The 18446-nt window shown below is 48.7% G+C and overlaps 1 protein-coding gene across 1 annotated transcript in view; it reads right to left on the bottom strand.

The window, feature by feature from the left end:
* Nucleotides 1-18446, bottom strand: part of MRE11 (MRE11 double strand break repair nuclease) — a 453446-nt gene that overhangs the window by 335725 nt on the left and 99275 nt on the right. The window contains exons 5-6 of the mRNA XM_085621402.1: nucleotides 13964-14051; nucleotides 3282-3423 (exon numbers count right to left, since the gene is read on the bottom strand). Of these exons, the coding sequence (XP_085477528.1) occupies nucleotides 3282-3423; nucleotides 13964-14051 (230 nt within the window). The remainder of the gene's footprint in view (nucleotides 1-3281; nucleotides 3424-13963; nucleotides 14052-18446) is intronic.

An 18446-nucleotide genomic window follows, 5' to 3' on the forward strand; every position in this document is an offset into this window, starting at 1 on the left:
TCTAGATAAACATCATGCCTTGTTAAGTGCCATTTTAGAATCCTTGGGCCTCAGCAAAACATTAGCATTTATTCATTTCAGCATGGCGATTTCCATTTCAGATTAATTTTAATAATGAACCACCATAAGATGATAAAGAACGTATTTAAAATAAGTTACTTAATGGTACTGCGTCGGCACGAGAGCGGGTGAGGAGTTGGATAAATAAAGACACATACAACAGCATGATCTGCGAACGAAAAGAAGCAACAGGGTTGGGGGCGGGTGTGAGAAGACAGAGCGAGTGAACACATGAGCCCTTGTGTGAAGTGCTCAAAGACAAAAAAAAAATTAGCTCCTAAAATGGAAGAAGTGGATGGATACAAGTACTTGGTCCACACTCTGGGCGAGGGCCAAACACAGAAAGAGGTATGGCGCATTCATGCTATGGGCAAAAGGAAATTAAGAGTACGAGAGCAACGTAGAAGCAAACAAATGGTAAGCCTGTGGGTGAGCTGTAACCCACTGATCATTAACAATATGTCTCAAAGAGACAGTGCATGCGCAGCCTAGCCGAGACCTAAAAAGCAAGATTTTTTTTCTGCCTAATTTAGTGTAACGCAGTTAAGTCATTTTTTTCTCTCTCGATACCCAGAATTCCTATGGGAAATTGCATAGGAAATGTCTTTTTGAGCCCCCCCCCCCCCATTGTGACTATACCCCGTTAAGCAGATCACCATAAAATATTTCAGTAAAGAGCTGAAGTGGATGAAAGATTTGTCAAACAGCACTAAAGTTATTAGCAAAACAAAAAACGCTCTTTCGATGAGAACTATGACTTAACTATAAATGACATATGTAGTTACATTGTGCAAGGTGAAAAAGAGTTGAAAGGGTTATAATTTCGCCTTACGATGGGAAGCAAGTGTGAATGGGGATAAAGAATTGTCATGTGTAACAGCAATGAGAGAACTAAATGGGTATTTTGGAATAAAACTAAATGTGATTCTTGACCAATACAGGTTATTTTTGAGTGGGCAACTTTGCTGCTCCATCATAGATCAGTAAGTTACAGGGTTGAAAGTTTTGACTGTAAATTGTATTTTACCGGTGGTTAGGACACAAAGAGTGGATGCTAAAAATAAGTAACCCAAAGAAATAACATAGTTTAAGGTTGAATTCTAAATTGAGGGGTGCCTCAACTGTGCTAACAAGCATTGGGAAAGCCAATAGTACTAGCCTTTGTGAAGTACTGACTTTGCCAATGGTTTTAGCCATGAATGAAGATACAAATGTGGAAACTAAAAGTGAAGTGAGTGCTGAAAGCAAAGTTGAGAGAAAGACGAGGAAGCAAATGTCAAGACAATTAAGAAGTACAGTAGAAAAATGAAAACGAAGCGGAGAAGATTTTTAAAAGAGTGTGGCATACTTGTGGTAGTATTAGTCACATGGTTAACAACAAAAGTTCTCTCGTGAGTGCAGATAATACAGTTTGTTGGATTCGATGATTATAGAATTGCAGAGATCCAATGGGCTGGCAATAGGTTTGAAAGTGTTGGTGAGCTCATTGATTGTGTTTTCAATGACATAGGTAAAATCCCAAAAGGGGAGGAGATGCATAGAACCATTCACATTTTCCAGTGGGCAGCAAGAAGGTTGCATGTCTGAAGGACGTTTGATGGGTTTTATCATTAAAAAGGACTCAAGGTCTTTACAGAGCTGTAGTGAATGTTAATCTTGAGGGTCAGGTGATGGGTTTGAGACAGCTTCTTCTTAAACCCTGAAGAGTTCTTTTGAAGAGTTGATTGATTCAACTATACAAGACTGGAAGTAGGCTTTTCTTTAGCTCTACACATAGCCAAACTGTAACCTTTACTGTGGAAGTGGCTGGATGGCAGTTGTATCAGATGGGAGTCACAACATTTCCCACTTTCTTTTAACACTTCAACCTTTTGTTTATTTTAGGAGTCGGAGATCTTCAGAGAATCAATTGTTTGTTTGGCTATGCAGGATTTGATCTTGATTGTAGTAAAGGGACAAGCTCAAAGTACAAATTAATGTGACAATCAATTAAGATAATACTGCAAACCACTTATGTAATACCTAACATCACTGGACTAAAATAAACACAATACAGTGCAATATCAGCAGAGACAACAAGAAGAGCACCACAATCTGCCTTTTTAAATACAACCAACAGAAACTGTATGGCCTACACAGAAAGCCTTCAGTACGAAAAAAACAGCAAGAGGTAAAAACTTGTGGTTCATTGCTGTCACTTGGAAAGGGGTCATTTTCTTGACCTTCTGCATTCCACACCCCAGTGGTAGACAGGAGGCAGTTAAATGTCACATGAAAAGCTGCAGTCTTCCTCGCAACCCTTGGGTCTCCAAAGATTTGAGGGCATGTACATATGGTTGAAGGAAGAAGCTGTGCTATCGCAGCCCACCCTCTACTGAGTCAATCAAGGTTCGGTACACATTTGGGCGTGACAGAGGATTCTCAGTCAAGTAAGGCAGAGTCTCTTCACGTCACCTGCTCTTTGCCCTCTAGGAGTGTGACAGGCAGGGCTCAGGAGTGGGGCAACCTCTAGGTCCGAGTGACATCTTCACTCTCACAGTCTATATAACCCTAAAGCCCTTGGTGCAAAACAACCCCACTGCTGATATTTGGCTGCCTGCCGTTAAAGATTTTGCAACTGCTACCTCAGTGAAAAAACAGGAGGGTAAGTAACACTGACTTAAGTAGTTTAATTTGGGCCAAAACTTGTCTGCGAAGGAATATCCACAGCATCAGTGTGTAATTTGCAAACGTGTAATAGCTGGAGTCCACACTTTTGCTCAGAAGCCTGCGGCCGGCGCATCTAATTTTGGGGTGTCAGATACCGACTCTGCGTAGTCTTGTTTCCACCACCTGCACTTTATCTCATCCTTGAAGGTTCTTTTTCATCCCTGAGTTCTACTTTGAAACAGTTCTTGGGAGTTTTTCTTCCTCTTTATTTCCCCCTTAAGTGCTTTTTTTCCTGTCTTGCTCTGGATCAGTCTGTTAAGGGAAACTAAGTGCCGGTCCCCAAAAATAAGTTCCAGTGGGTCTCGCCTGAAACCACCAGCTCAAACGAAGCACTGCACAACAAACAAAGCACTGTACAACACTGCTCCTGCAAATGAAGCACAGGGTGCAAATTGCCAATTGACACCCCAAATGGGATGTGCACATGAAAACTAAGACAAAAAAATACTAAAACTGCAACGCAAAAGTAAAAAATTAGTTAGTGATGTTTAGTATAGAAACAAGAATCTTACCTAACCCATAAAGAGCAATCTTTGTCCTGCCTTTCTGAAGCAGAACAGGACTTATGTCTATTTTCTCTACGGATGTTGAGCGGCCAAAATGATTTACCAATCCTGCACAGCTTAAAATATCCAAAGCACAAAGTGCGTCTGCCTAGAGAAAGGGGGGAAAAAAATAAAATAAGATACAAGGTCCCCTGCTGTGTAACCTGTCTTACGCACTTTTGTTAAGCAAGACAAAATGTGCAGTGCTAAAATGTGAAATCATTTAAAGTGTTTTTTTTATATATTACTAAGGGGCTACTTTGATATGAATGACATTGAAGGCACAATGCAGAAGTATAAGTGTAGGCTGTCTTCATTCATACATAGATATTGTCTCCTGAAGCCATAGACTTTGGCTGTATGCAATTGGTAGTTAGTACTGAACACAGGGCCAGTTTGTCAGCAACGCTGTGTGCCTATTCCTTGGGTTCTCGTTCTCACTATGCAAGAGAGAATGAGCTACTTCTGCATGGTGAAAGGTTGCCAGGTCCATTCTTTTCATGTTGAGACACACTCCTCTTACAGTCGAGGCACACTTTCTCGCCTTTTACAAACATTAAAAACTTTGTTTCAGTGGAGGTACTCCAATTTGTTTCAGTGGCTATAGTCAAACTTAAGAGGGACCCGATGATGAAGAACGCCACATTTTACAAAATAGGTGCTCCTAAGACAACCAACCTTGTTGCACTGGCTTTGTTCAGTGAAGTAGGAACCCGATCACAAAGCAAGCTACTAGTAATGGGTTAGGTTTTCAGTCCTTTAAAAAAAATACCACTCTATAAGGCGAAATAGCAAAGATTCTTTGATTTTATCAGCCTAATTTGAAAGTTTAATTGGCAATTGTGTACCTGACCATTTGCTCTTCCACATTGTATATCCAATACCTTTAGTATAAAGCCTGGTTTTCAGGGGCTATATTGGACATAGCCTTCCTCTTTGTGTCGTAACAAGTTAAATAAAGCTGTATTCTTTTTTTTTAAAGACATGCAATTGAAAAGACATTCAACATTTTGAAAAAAATGTAAATCTATTTACTGTATCTGAGCGCCCAAACTACACTACCCCCCAAAAGTAACCCTTCTCACTATCCCGATAGTTGAACCCCAAAAAAGAGTTTTTTTGGCCTTTCAGTAATTTGAAATGGCAGTACAGTCATACCCAGGCCATAGGGAATGGATTTAACAGGCACTATATGAAATGTACGAGCTGACAAAGAACTAATAGACATTAAAAAGTATTTTATGTCACAATTATAACTATGATTACTAATATTAAACCACTAATTATTACACAAACTTCACAAAAACTAAAAGGTCTCAAGGTGCGATCCCTATTTGAAATGAAGAATAAATATGAACTTAATATATGATAAGTAGTGTAAGGGCTTTCGTGATTGCAGCAGGAAAAGATGCAATCTGGTGGTAAAATGGAGGGTAAGATGAGAGTTGCCTGATGAATTTGGAGTAGTTTCTGGACACCTTTGGCCAATGCAGCCTTCAGAACTAGTCAGTAGAGAAAGCCAACATTGGCTAGTGGATTACAGGATGATACATGGAATACAGGGCTGAGTTGTTTAAGGCAGGAGTATATCTCTGAGAGGCATCTATACATAATGAAGATAATCTGGAATTCAACTTGGGGTTAGACTGAATGTCACAGGAGTCTTTGCAGGCCTTCTTCCCAGAGATTCAAAGAAAGCTTTTCTGCATTGTGACGTGTCTCAACAAGAAGGAGGAAGGAGGCGGACAATTAAGGCAGAGAAGAAAGGAAATCCCCACCAGCAGTAGCCTTTTGCTCCCCTTCCTGGAGCCGGGAAGCCTCAGTATGACAGAAATGAGAGAGTGAGAGGGCAATCTGAGGGACTGAAGGCCATGAAGACCAGCTGATGAATAATAACTTGGGGACAGAGGGTCAGATTGGGGGTATAAAGCAGGTTTAGGAAAGCAAAAGCTATGCATATCTGAGAAGACAAAAAGTTGGATATTCGAAGACACGTCTGGCGACAGGTGGGCATACATGCAAGACTAAGTCATTGAGAGCCTTGTTGGTAGCAAGGGAAGAAGGACTGCCAAAAGAAAACTCCAGATTTAGAGACTGGACAGTCAAACACGAGAGCCTCTCGCAGCATTGTAATCAGTTACACGATGGGCCATGGGCACAGGCTGCACAGGTGAGTTTGAAGCAAAATTGGATCTAAGAAGGATTGGTTGAGATAGAAAAGAACTACCACAGACGCAATTCAGTGTGGGAGCCTCAAGCACTGCTAGTTAAGCCAAAATCAGGTCCACCACAAATGTTGATGCTATGGATCAGGAGGTAAGAACATTAGAGATAAGAGTTCAACATGCTGTTTATCATGCAGCTATCTGTGAAATCAAGGGACTTTGGAGCCAGGACAGTAGATTACAAATTGATAATTTCAGTTCAGAATGCAGAATGAGCTGACACTATTTCAAATGAGAGCAGATCTCGGAGACATAACAGATCAAAGTTAAATCAAAAATGACACTAAGGGGCGTGGTCTCGCCGCTCACGATGAGAGACGCGCATTGTCGAGGCTCCGGGCCGCCGCCGATGAAAACAGCCTTTACAGCAGGGCAGCGGCTGTGGAGACGATCTAGCTGGGGGGGACCGGCTGGCCACTGTGTTCGGGCAGCTGCCTGGCGACTTGGAGGTCCCTGGCTCGAGCAGAGGCGAGACGACGCGGCGTTTGAGACGAGGCACCGGCGGGAGAGAGCGCGACTGCCATCTTGGATGCCCTGACTCGCCGCACTGCGGTGTGACTGCGCCTAGCTGCCCCGGGAAGAGAGACACCGAAGAAGCAATGCGGACGGGTGGCGGAGCGGCGACAGCACCGAGGCGTGCCAGCCCCTTGACCACGCGGGCCCGACAGCAGGAGAGACCGGGCTTTGTGGGTGGCGACGGCCGCGGCCGCCATCTTGTGGGCCGCGTCTGGCCCTGGCCCGTGGCTCCGGCTGCACGACTGGCGGTGCCACAGCGGAGGTAGGCCACACCGAGGCATTGACTTGGAGCGGATCGCGGAGGCTGGTCTGGGAGCACCCGGCTGCACGCATCGCGCCTCGCTGCACACGTAGAGCTGCTGTTGTGGGGCGGCGCTGCATGCCCTGCTGACTGTGCCCTGTGTACCCGGGGACCCTGGTTTGGACCTGCCGGGCCCGGGCCGGCGTATCGTGCCTCTGGCTGGCGAGGAGACTGTGCCTGGGGGCGCCAGCCGATCGCGGAGTGCGGAAGCGGAGAGCCACCTGGAAGCCACGTGTGGTACAGCGGACGACCCCTACAGCGCCCAGATCTGGTAGGCCGGGACCTCCCGGAGGAGCTGTGAGTCTGTTGGGGTCCGGACCAGCGGCGGGGGCCCGAAGGCGACGGCGAACGACGCGGGGTGTGTGGGACGGCCTGGTGAGGAGGATCACACGCGGTGGCCTGGCGGGCGCGGGCGGCGCCGGGGGCTGCGAGATGCCGGCTGCCACCTCGAGAGACTGAGTGGGGGAGGCTCGACCCACGCGGTGACTGGACGAGGGAGGCGATTGAAAGAGAGACGCACTCGGGGCGCGTCTGGCCCCAGCGAACTGTTGCCTGTCTCCCCCTGCTTGCATCCCCAGACCAGGAGGTGGTAGACTGGCGCTGGGTGGAGTGCGGTCCGTTCCCGCGCCTTGGCCTAGGAGCTTGCTGGTGGCCCGCATTGCGGGCGTGACGGCCATTCCTCAAGCTTTGAGTCGCCTCTGGAGTTGCATTGCGGCCCTCGACGGGCGGAGAAGCTAGCTGCCATCTGGAGGGCTGGGAGCGCCCCACGGAGTGGACGGCGCTGTGGGAGACCCCCCGCGAGCACCGGCGGATGTAGAGAGGGGCCCCCCGAGGCTGGTTGGTGGTGACTCTTGGGCCCTGGATTGGCGTGGGGCCCAGCCCTTAACTGCGGAGAGTGGGCCTGTCCCTCCGTGCCCTACTACGGCCCTCGCTTGTGGAGACTGTTGAGGGTTCTGGGCCCCGGGGCGCATTCGCGCGCTTTTGCCCCACCGGTCCGACCCCTGGGGACCGATCAGCACTGGGCGTGAGTCCTCGGAGAGCCGGGGGAAGCACCGAACGACGACGTTGTCCGCTGCGGAGAGTGTTCCCCAGAGGGTACTTGCAGCCTCCCTGAATACCGCCGAGGCCGGACCTGACCCGGGGGCCGTCTTGAGGTGTGGTGGGCTCCCCAGCCGGGCCTGAGGCCGGTGGCGACTTCGTGGACCTTGGGGGGGAACGACCCAGCATTGTCCCTGACATGACCCGCACGAAAGCAGCGAAGGGGCCCCCGGCAGACTCTAAAGACACCTCAGTAATAGACCTGTGGGGCAGGTCGGGCGCCATGCCGTCGGGAGCGGGCACATCCGCTGAGCCGGTCACCCAGTCCTTCATGGCGCTGTTTATGCAGGAGCTCAAGGCGGAGATTGGGTCGCTTCGTACTGAGGTGCAGGCCTGCGTTAAAGACCTTCGAAAAGATGTGGGGGAACTGGGTGGCAGAGTGGATGACATGGAGAAGACCCTGGACGCTCGCACAGAGGATCAGGAACGCCTGTGGCAGCGGTTGGCGACCCTAGAGGAACAACACGTCGAGCTCCAGATCAAACAGGAGGACTTGTAAAATAGGGGGCGCCGGAACAACATCCGCATTAGGGGTGTCGCATCTGGGGCGGAGGGCACAGACATCATGACCTTTGTGGCGGAGTTGCTCCACGACATCCGCGGAGACGACGATGCCTCGCCGCTGGATCAAGCGCACAGGGTCTCGGGACCAGCGGGACGGCCTGGACTTCTTCCGGACATCCTGACGCGGGTCCACTTCTTTGTTGAGAAGGAGGCGATTCTCAAAGCTGCAAGAGATAAGCCCACGATTCATTACAAAGGCATGTCCATTCAGCTGTTTCAGGACCTGGCTCCTACGACTCTCAAGCGCCGCAGGGACTTCAGGCCCATCACGGACAAGTTGAGGGAGCTTAATATTCGCTACCAGTGGGGACATCCCTTCGCCATCATGTTCCAATGGGAATCCAAGCGCCGGGTGTTGCGCTCCTATCGGGAGGCGGCCCAACTGCTCCAAATCCCGGACTCTCCGCCGGCTAGCCCCATGTGGCGACCTGTTGTCCACAGATCTCCGCTGAAACCACAGTGGTCCACCGTGCGACGATCTCGACGCCTTTCTTCTCCGGATGGCAGCAGGGCGTCCCGGGATAAGCAGGACATTATCCAGCACATCAAGTCCCTGGAAGGGGGCCCGTCGCTGTCAAGCTCACAAGCATCTCCCCTCAAGTGAGGCCCCATAGTGGGACCGCCCCAAGTTGGAACCGGTCTTTGGTGTTGAGCGGACTTTCTGCCGGATCAGACTATAGCCCACCAAGACGATCTTGCTCGCCTGCTCCTGGCGACGTGGCTGGCTGCGAGCTTTTGCCTGTTGCTGGAACATCATCTTTCCTGAGGAGGCAGCGGCCCGGAGCGGGCCTTTCCGATTTGGTTTCCCGGTCTGGCGATGACGAACCCCCACGCCTATCCATGGGAGAGTGAAATCTCCGGGACAGCTGGTGCCGTAGTGCCTGGCTACTCCCTGGACTGGAATAGGACATGTTGGCCATGTTGGCCGTCTATGTGTTTTTATGGTTTGTTCTGTTTCCTTTGGCCCTATCCCTTCCCCTTTCCTCCCTTCCCCTGGGTACCCCTTAGGCGGGGGGGGTCAGGCTAGCGCCTGGTTGATAGGAGACTGTGCTGCTTCCCTTATGGCTTTGGAGCTATGACGTCGGATCCTTGCTGGAAAATTCTCTCCCTTAACGTAAAGGGGCTTAACTGACCCAACAAGCGCCGCCAAATATGGCGGTATCTACTACTCCAGAACCCTGACATAATTCTTCTCCAGGAGACCCACCTCCTTAGGGCAGATGTCACCCGCATGGCTCACCCCCGCTTTCCTCGGCAGTTCTGGGCCTCGGCTACCACCAAGACGGCGGGGGTAGCTATCCTCTGCAGGGCGGGGATTTCCCCGGGCGCTGCCAAAGTGGTTAGGGATGGCGAAGGCCGTTTCTTGCAGGTTGAGGTCAAGAGGGGCCATCGCGCGCTTACCCTATGCAATTTCTATGCTCCTAATCAGGGTCAAAATGCCTTTCTGCGCAGGCTGATCAGGGAACACCTTGAGCCGGTGAACACGGACCTCGTAGTGGGCGGTGATTTTAACCTGGTGTGGGATGCGGAGCTCGATCGCTGTGGAGGGGCTTTTCACGGGGTGGGGGCCATGTCTGCGGCGGTCAAAGACGCCCTTGGGGCTTTAACCCTGGTTGATGTCTGGCGATACCTCTCGCCGGGTCGGCGCGATTACACGTACTATTCACATGCACATCGCTCCTACTCTCGTATAGACATGTTGCTGGTCTCACACGCCCTGCTAGGGGACGTGGCTGCGGCGGCGCACTCTACCATCTCCATATCTGATCATGCCCACGTGGAACTGTGTCTACGCGAACACCGCACGGGTCCTCCGCGCTCCTTTAGGTGGCGGTTTCCTGATCACGTCCCCCGGGACCCGGTGGACAAGGAGGAAATACAGGCGGCTATCCTGGCGTATTTTGAGGCGAACGATCTCCCGGGGACCCCTCTTCCCCTCCTGTGGGATGCGTTCAAGGCTACCATACGGGGTACTCTCACTGCCATCGCTGCTGCAAGGGCGCGGGAGGCGCTGCTCTATGAGACCAAGCTTACGCGGGAGGTCCAGACGCTGGAAAAAATGGACCAAGAATGGCCGCTGGCGGCGCATAAAAGACGCCTGGCGATCCTTCGCGGCCAACTCCGGGCGCATCGGACGAACAAGGCGGAGCGGGCCCTGCTGTCGCTTAAGCAGCGATACTACGCCGGGGGAGATAAGGTGGGCACGGTCTTGGCACGACGCCTGCGTACACGGGCAGCGAAGGCCCATGTGGCGAAGCTGCGGAGGGCGGACGGGTCGTGGGCTGTCACAGAATTGGACAAGTTGCAGGAGTTTCAGGACTTCTACGCGACCTTGTATACCGCCGACCCACCGAGGGCGGATTTGATCTCGTCTACCATGGGCGCCTGTGTTTGGGATCCGTTGAGTGCAAGCCAGTCAGAGCTTCTGGAAGCTCCCATCACCTCGGCGGAAATGGCTGGCGCTTTGGGTGATCTTCCGCTGGGAAAGGCACCGGGCCCGGATGGGCTGCCGGTGACCTTCTATCGCGCCTTTTGGCCGCAATTACAGCCGTATCTTCTCAGGCTCTTTAACTCATTTGACGAGCGGACGGGGCCCTCGCTGGACATGGCAATGGCCGAAATAGCCCTTATACCGAAGCCCGGGAAGGACCATACCCTTTGCTCCTCCTATCGGCCCATTGCCCTGCTCAATACAGATCTAAAACTGTACACTAAGCTTCTGGCCAAGAGGATTAGCGCTCACATGCCCAACCTCATTGAGCCGGACCAGGTGGGGTTTATCCAGCACCGGCAAGGGGCTGACAATGTGCGTCGAGTGGCGCACATAGTGGGGAAGGCTCAGCATTGGGGGATACCTGCCTGCCTGCTCTCGCTTGACGCCGAAAAAGCGTTCGACCGTGTGGACTGGTCGTTCCTGCGGGCGGTTTTGCAGAAGGTGGGCCTGGGCCCGAAGATGGTGGCTCGCATCATGGCCCCCTATATTTCGCCGGTGGCTCGAGTGCGCGTGAATGGCCAGCTCACGCAGGCCTTCCCTATTTGCAGGGGCACACGGCAGGGCTGCCCCCTGTCGCCCCTGCTGTTTGCGCTGATTGTAGAACCTCTTGCAATCCTGGTGCGACGGGCTCCCGACGTCCGGGGTATATCGCTTCGAGGGGTGGAACATAAGATTGCTCTATTCGCAGATGACCTTCTCCTCACTTTATCTGACCCGTCGCGTTCGTTGCCAGCATTACATCGGCTACTCCAAGACTTTGAGCGCACTTCCGGGCTTAAAATCAACCATACGAAATCTTGGGCCCTCAATATCTCGATCCCGGCCGAGGAGCTTCATTCGCTCCAAGCGACTGTCCCGTATCAATGGGCGGCTGAGTCCGTGCGCTATCTGGGCCTCAATTTGACCCCAGATTTGGCCACTTGGACGCAGGCTAATTGGCAGGAATATAAGCTTTCGGTCCAGCAGGACCTGCGCGGGTGGAAGGCCCTACCGCTTTCCTGGCTCGGGCGACTTAATACGATAAAGATGTCGATTTTGCCAAAGATCCTCTACCTCTTCCAGACGCTACCAACACCGATTCCGGAACATCAGATACAGGGACTGCAACGCGAATTGGTGGCCTTTGTCTGGGGCGGGAAGAAGCCGCGCCTCTCTAATAAGCTCTTGATGCTTCCCCGTGATAGGGGTGGCCTTGCCTGCCCGAACCTTCTCGAGTATTACTGGGCGTCACATCTCCGGTATGTCCTGGAATGGGGGGCATGGGAGAGCGAAAAGGTGTGGTTCCACATGGACCGGGCTGTCACTTGCCGTCCATTGTGGGATCATGCCTGGCTCCCCCGGGAGGCGTGTCATCGTAGCGCTTATATGGCCATACCCACTAAGACGGTCCTGGAGATCTGGGATAGGGTGTCAGTTCGCCGGGGGCTTACCACCTTCCCGTCCCCCCACACCCCGATTGCGCGGAACCCGCAGTTCCCCCCGGCGTGTCGTCAGCCCTACTTTGCGAATTGGACGGAAACTGGATGTCAAACAATTGGGAATCTCTTCGCGGACGGTAGTCTAAAATCCTTTGCCCAATGCCAGCTAGAATTCGGGCTGAAGGACAGCGACAAGTTCCAGTATATCCAGCTTCGGCACTGGATCCAGGGCTTCTCCTTGACTCGGGCAGCCACGCGACCCTTCACCCCGTTCGAACAGCTCGCTCGTACGTTTGGGGCATATAAGGGACTGATTTCCCGCATCTATGGGGTGTTACAGCGGTCGCAGCGTTCGGACCCCCACCCTTACCAACTGCGTTGGCAGACTGTTCCCGGCTCAGGTGTTACTCCCTCTCAGTGGGGCAGGCTCTGGAGAGACATCCAGAATATTTTACGCAGCATTCCTCAGCAGGAGTCGGCCTACAAGGTGATGACTCAATGGTACTACACCCCTGCCCGGCTTCAGAAAATGTTCCCCACGACATCCCCCCTATGTTGGCGCTGCACGCAGGCACTGGGTGACTTTATCCATATTTGGTGGACATGCCCCCTCCTGGCTATCTTTTGGAAGGAAGTCTTAAGCCATATCAAACGGGTTCTGGGATACCCCCTACCTGCGGACCCGTTGGTGGTGGTACTGGGCCTCAGACCAGCGAACATACGAGCCATGACGGGTCGTGATCGGAGCCTGAGCCTCCACATGCTAAGTGCTGCCAAACAGACGGTGGCCCTCTATTGGAAAAAGGCAGAGACGCCCTCCATAAACGTATGGTTCACTCGCTTGTGGCATGTGGTGGCGATGGAGCTGCTCACGGCACGTCTTCAGTTCCACGACACTCACTTCGAGAAACTCTGGAGGCCTTTGGTGGACCACCTAGGGCGCCTGGAACATGCTCGATTGCAACCACCACGACTTCGAGCCCTGCGGCTCTTCGACGATGCGCTGTGTCCTGCGGACCCAGGGGGTTTCTGGGGGTCGCTGAATGATAGGTGATTTGGGTTAGCCCCTGACATCCCCCGAGCGGGGGGAGACCCCTACCTTTGAAATACTGGGCCCTCCCAGCCTCCAGGGGCTGAGGATAGTGGTGATGACGCTCCTTCCCCCCCCGTCGACCCCCCTCGCCCTACCCCCGTCCCCCTCTTCCCGTTCCTTTTCCCATCCTCCTCCTCCTTTTTCTTTTCCTTTTCTCTTTTACGTTATTTAATCCCCTTTTTTATCATTATTGTTATTATCTTTTCAGTTGGTCTCCAACTTAGGGACTGCTCTGAAGGGTTCGCACGCGGCGATATAGAGGTATGGCTGGGGCGCCTGGCTGCGCGTCCTTCCTTTGCCATGATCAGCCTAGCGAGGATGGAGTTAGTCTTTACTGTGGATGTCCCTGCTGGGTGATTGGGGAGGCATGAGTGCGGGGGTGGGGTGTCTCTCCGGGGGCGGCCCTCGGGAGTGGGGGCCACCTGGGGGGACATGCTGCCTGGCCCGATTGTGCGCGGCTGAGACTGGGACGACATGGTCCTCCCGCTGCCCTCCCAGAACTATGCGTTGTACGAGCAAGGGGGCCTGCACGGGGCGCGGCTGGAGCCTTCTAATCTGCCATTGCTTCCTGACGCACCGGCAAGTGCTAATGCTTGTCCTTCTGCTGTAACGATATAAGTAGACATAGAACTGCCGGGGAGGGTGTCCATGGTTGAGACTGCATGTACCTCTGCACTTGGGATATGACATGCCCCTCTGATGTCCTGGGCCCTCGCCCTATGGTGTTTATGTCTAATGGCTGCCGGCCTATATGGTTGTAGGCAATACAGCTGTGTATTGCGCCAAGTGCGACCCTTCTAAAATTTTATAAAAAGTTGTTTGTAAAAAAAAATGACACTAAACTCATGACACACACTGCTCTGTCACTCCCTGCTTCATAGGATTTAGCTGTGTACTTCCTACCCTCTTAGACAGACTGCCAACAACTAAACATACTTACACCAGTTGGATCATCATGGTTGCCATGAACGCTAAAAGCAGGAATGGAAATGTTGAGATTTTCATCTTGGTAGTTCACCCATGGAAACCTAAAAAAAGTAAACAGTTTTTCATGTGTCACTGAAAACAAAACCTCTCCAGATAAAAGGACTATAAAATACAGATATTTCTACTGAAAGCAGCATATTATGCATACAAATAAACAGTGGAATATATGTAATAACCAAAACTGACATAAGCTTGTATTAAAAGAGGTATTGTGAATTCAGAGAAATTTAGTCTGGTAGCAACTGTATTTAACCAAACTTCTTCTAAGCGTCCAGTGAATCACAACTGTGTCTCTTGACCTCGTTGCTCCCTCCTAAATCTTTGGACTCCAATCCTCATCATTATGCTTTCCTAGCACAACTTTCATGTACTATTCTACCAAGGGAAGCAGTTACCACTTTCTTCAGGAAACCAACAGCTCCACTTTGTCCTGCATGTGGCAAATACCCTTATTCAACCAAGGTTGTCATCCGTCAGGACTTCACCAGAAATCCACTTTTGGATCAAATGCCAGGTCCGAACCAAACAGGTTTCCACAGGTTTTCTTGTTTATCTGCACTTCGAAGCAATTCTGAAAGGTCCCCATCAGAATTAGGCCCCATCTTAGCTTTCACCTGGAAGTGAGGTCAAATCAGGTCCCTTTGTCTAAAGCACGGTAGTTCCACCACTGGTAATAGTCTTGTGCCGAGCCATTGAGGAGTTCTGAGTGTTCATCTCTTCTCCCACCCATTTCTTTATTTAATTTGATTGCTACAGTAGCTATATATATATATATATATATATATATATATATATATATATATATATATATATATATAACCTACTGGCGGTCGCCAGTAGGTAGTTATAGTTAGGACCACGTTTCCATAGGAAAACCTCAACATTCTATTTTGAATAACTTTGGCGCCGGTCGACGAATCCTCGCGAATTTCTCAAAATAGGTGGGGCGCTACGCTCCGCTCCTACCCTGAAAGTCTCGGGGGGATCCGTCAAGCGGGGGCTGAGATAAAAGGGGGGTCCCAAAATGCGTTTTTCCCATGCATTTTTCCATAGGACCTTTAGAACGAGCTACAGCCCGAACGGCTGAACAGAATTACTCAAAATTTGGCAGAGAGGTAGTCCCTAGGTCAAGGAAGTGCCTTTTGTAGGTTTGGTGTAAATCTGTTCAGTAGATTCTGAGAAAATAGCCTTTAAATCAATATATATATCTGAGCCCGCTTACGGTACGCTTACCGTACGCTTACGGTAAGCGTACGGTGGCGTGCGCGAGCGCGATTCTGATTGGCTCTTAGATCTTAGTAAACATTCGAATCGGCCGAAACCAGGAAGCGGCGGCCGCCATTTTGTGTATTTCACTCTGAAAAAAAAGAGTGAAAACAAGGAAAGGGGGCAATGAGGAGAGTTATAGACCCCCTAACATTTGTAAGGGGGTCAAAGAAGGACAGAAAAGTACAAAAAAAACATTTATTGATTTTAAAAAAAATCACGGGGTACGCGTACGGTAAGCTTACGGTAAGCGTACGGTAGAAAAAAAAAAAAAAAAAAAATGAAAATCAGATTTAAGTGTTTAGATATTAGGGGGCTCTAAAAAGAGCCGTTGTGTTTATGAAATGATTTTTTAGTGGTACCTACAAGTAAGTACCGATGCAGAGTCTAAGGTTCAAGAGGAAGACTCTGTTCCCTTCATCATTGAAGTGCACACCATCTCCTCTATAAATGTCTTGCATGTCATAACGCAAGTTGTTGTGGTAAATGGCACCCATACCATAGTCACGGAGGAAAGCAGAAACAGATTTGTTGACGTGCTTTCTTGCTTTGTCATCGCACCGCGTGCCCACCGTGCGTGCACGGCACTAACTGCGTAAAGTGGGCGCGCGGTGCGCGAAGCGCACCGCGTGCTCACTGTGCGCGCACGGTGCGCGAAGCGCACCGTGCGCGCACGGAACGAACTGCGTTAAGTGGGCGCGCACGCCACGAATGGCGTAAAGTAACTTAGCATTTAAAAACCGTACAAATTCACTGAAAAAAACATAGGTTTCACACACGTTATAGTTAGGAATTAGCATTTAAAAAACCTTGCAAATTCACTGAAAAAACCATAGGTTTCACACATGTTATAGTTAGCGGAAATTTTACTGATAAAAAACCAATGAAATTCCCCCGTTATAGTTAGTGCAGGCAACTATAACTCACGCGACCGCAATCTTCTGCTGATGACATATGTGTCTTTATGAAAAAAAAATATTTGTAATATATGTATAGCTAAAAATGTATGGAAGAAGACATGGGCAAATAAGTGTCTAAATACAGTATTAGCATCAGCAGAGGATTGCGGTCGCGTGAGTTATAGTTGCCTGCACTAACTATAACGGGGGAATTTCATTGGTTTTTTATCAGTAAAATTTCCGCTAACTATAACATGTGTGAAACCTATGGTTTTTTCAGTGAATTTATATATATACCAAAAGAAATCCCACAAAACATTTGTAATGCGAGAAAGCAGGCCCTCCAGTCGGGAGTGAATTGTTCCAAAGCACTTTATTCCAGCAGGTACCAATATGTGAGCATTGCGCGTTTCGACAATGGTCTTAATCATATGCAAAAAATATATATATATATATTCAGTGAAAAAACCATAGGTTTCACACATGTTATAGTTAGCTGGACATTTTACTCGTAAAAAACCAATGAAATTGCCCCGTTATAGTTAGTTCAGCTAACTATAACTCGCGCGCCCGCAATGCACTGCTGATGACGTCACATATTACATCACTCATGACATGGTCAGTGACATCACTCATGACATCACTGATGACATCTCAAATGACATCACTGATGACATCACTGATGACATCATCCAGTGAATGTGGGTTTTTCTGAAAATTAAATATGTTTTATATATGTATATCTCAAGGTCGATGGAAGAATAAATGGGTATATAAGTGTCTAAATGGATGATTTGTTTTTGAAAAATTGATTGTGTAACTGACTGATTAGGTGTATCATAGTGAATACATGGCTTAGTGAGTAATGTTTAAATATGTATATATATGTATCAGTCTTTCACTTTGTGTATAAGTGGCTGCATGGGTTGGTGAGCAGCTACATGAGTGTTTATATAGGTTATTAGTTGGTTTTTTGGGTATCAGTATGAGTGTCTGAGTGTCTGTATGGTTCGGTGGGGGGTATTACGTAGTGCATAGGTGCATGAATGAGTGACTCACTGTTTGTATGTGTTGAAGACAGCATGTGTGCAGGACTGTATGGGTGGATGAGTGTGTGCATGGGTGCGTTAGTGAGTGATAGACTGCCTCAATAGTGTCTTTATGAGTAACTACATATGTTTTAAACTAGTATATGTGACTATTGGTGTATATAAGTGAGTATGAGTGAGAGATTGAAAGAGTTCCTGTATGAATAAGTATGTGTTTCTATAAGTGATTATTTAAAAGAGTAAGTATGTGTAAGTTTCTGTAGAAGTACGTGATGAGGTGTGTGTATAACTGAATATGCAAGTAAATGGATGTTTGACTCTTTATTAGCATGAGTGACTATGTGTGTGAGTAACTCTATGGATGAGTGACAATGTGTAACAGGATGTATAGGTGTATGAGTACATATGACGAGTGAGTACATGTATGAGTGACTGTACAGGACTGTTGGTGAATGAGTGGATGTGTATGTGGATCTTAGAATTACTGAATAGGTTGTTGTAACTGATATTGGTATGTCCATTGTTTTGAAAATTTTAGTTTCTATTTTTGAATGTGTGTATCAAAGGTTATATTAGGGTGAGAGGAGGTCTGTCACTCTATCACAAGGATGATGTCATCAGTGATGTCATCAGTGATGTCATTTGAGATGTCATCAGTGATGTCATGAGTGATGTCACTGACCATGTCATGAGTGATGTAATATGTGACGTCATCAGCAGTGCATTGCGGGCGCGCGAGTTATAGTTAGCTGAACTAACTATAACGGGGCAATTTCATTGTTTTTTTACGAGTAAAATGTCCAGCTAACTATAACATGTGTGAAACCTATGGTTTTTTCACTGAATTTCTAAGGTTTTTTAAATGCTAATTCCTAACTATAACGTGTGTGAAACCTATGGTTTTTTCACTGAATTTCAAAGGTTTTTTAAATGCTAATTCCTAACTATAACGTGTGTGAAACCCATGGTTTTTTCAGTGAATTTGCAAGGTTTTTTAAATGCTAATTTTTTTTTTATTCTTCAATTTTTTCAAACATATTTTTAATTTAATTTTCTTACCTTTTATAAAGACTATGCTTTAATTTTTAAAATCCTTAAATATTTTTTTTTAATATATTTTTTAAAATAAACATGTAAAATTTATTTCCAGTTCTTTTTTTTTTTTTTTTTTAGTACGCGTACCGTAAGCTCACGGTAAGCGTACGGTTTACGCAACGTCCGT

The sequence above is a fragment of the Triturus cristatus genome, chromosome 8 (genome assembly GCF_964204655.1).
Source record: "Triturus cristatus chromosome 8, aTriCri1.1, whole genome shotgun sequence".
NCBI lineage: Eukaryota > Metazoa > Chordata > Amphibia > Caudata > Salamandridae > Triturus > Triturus cristatus.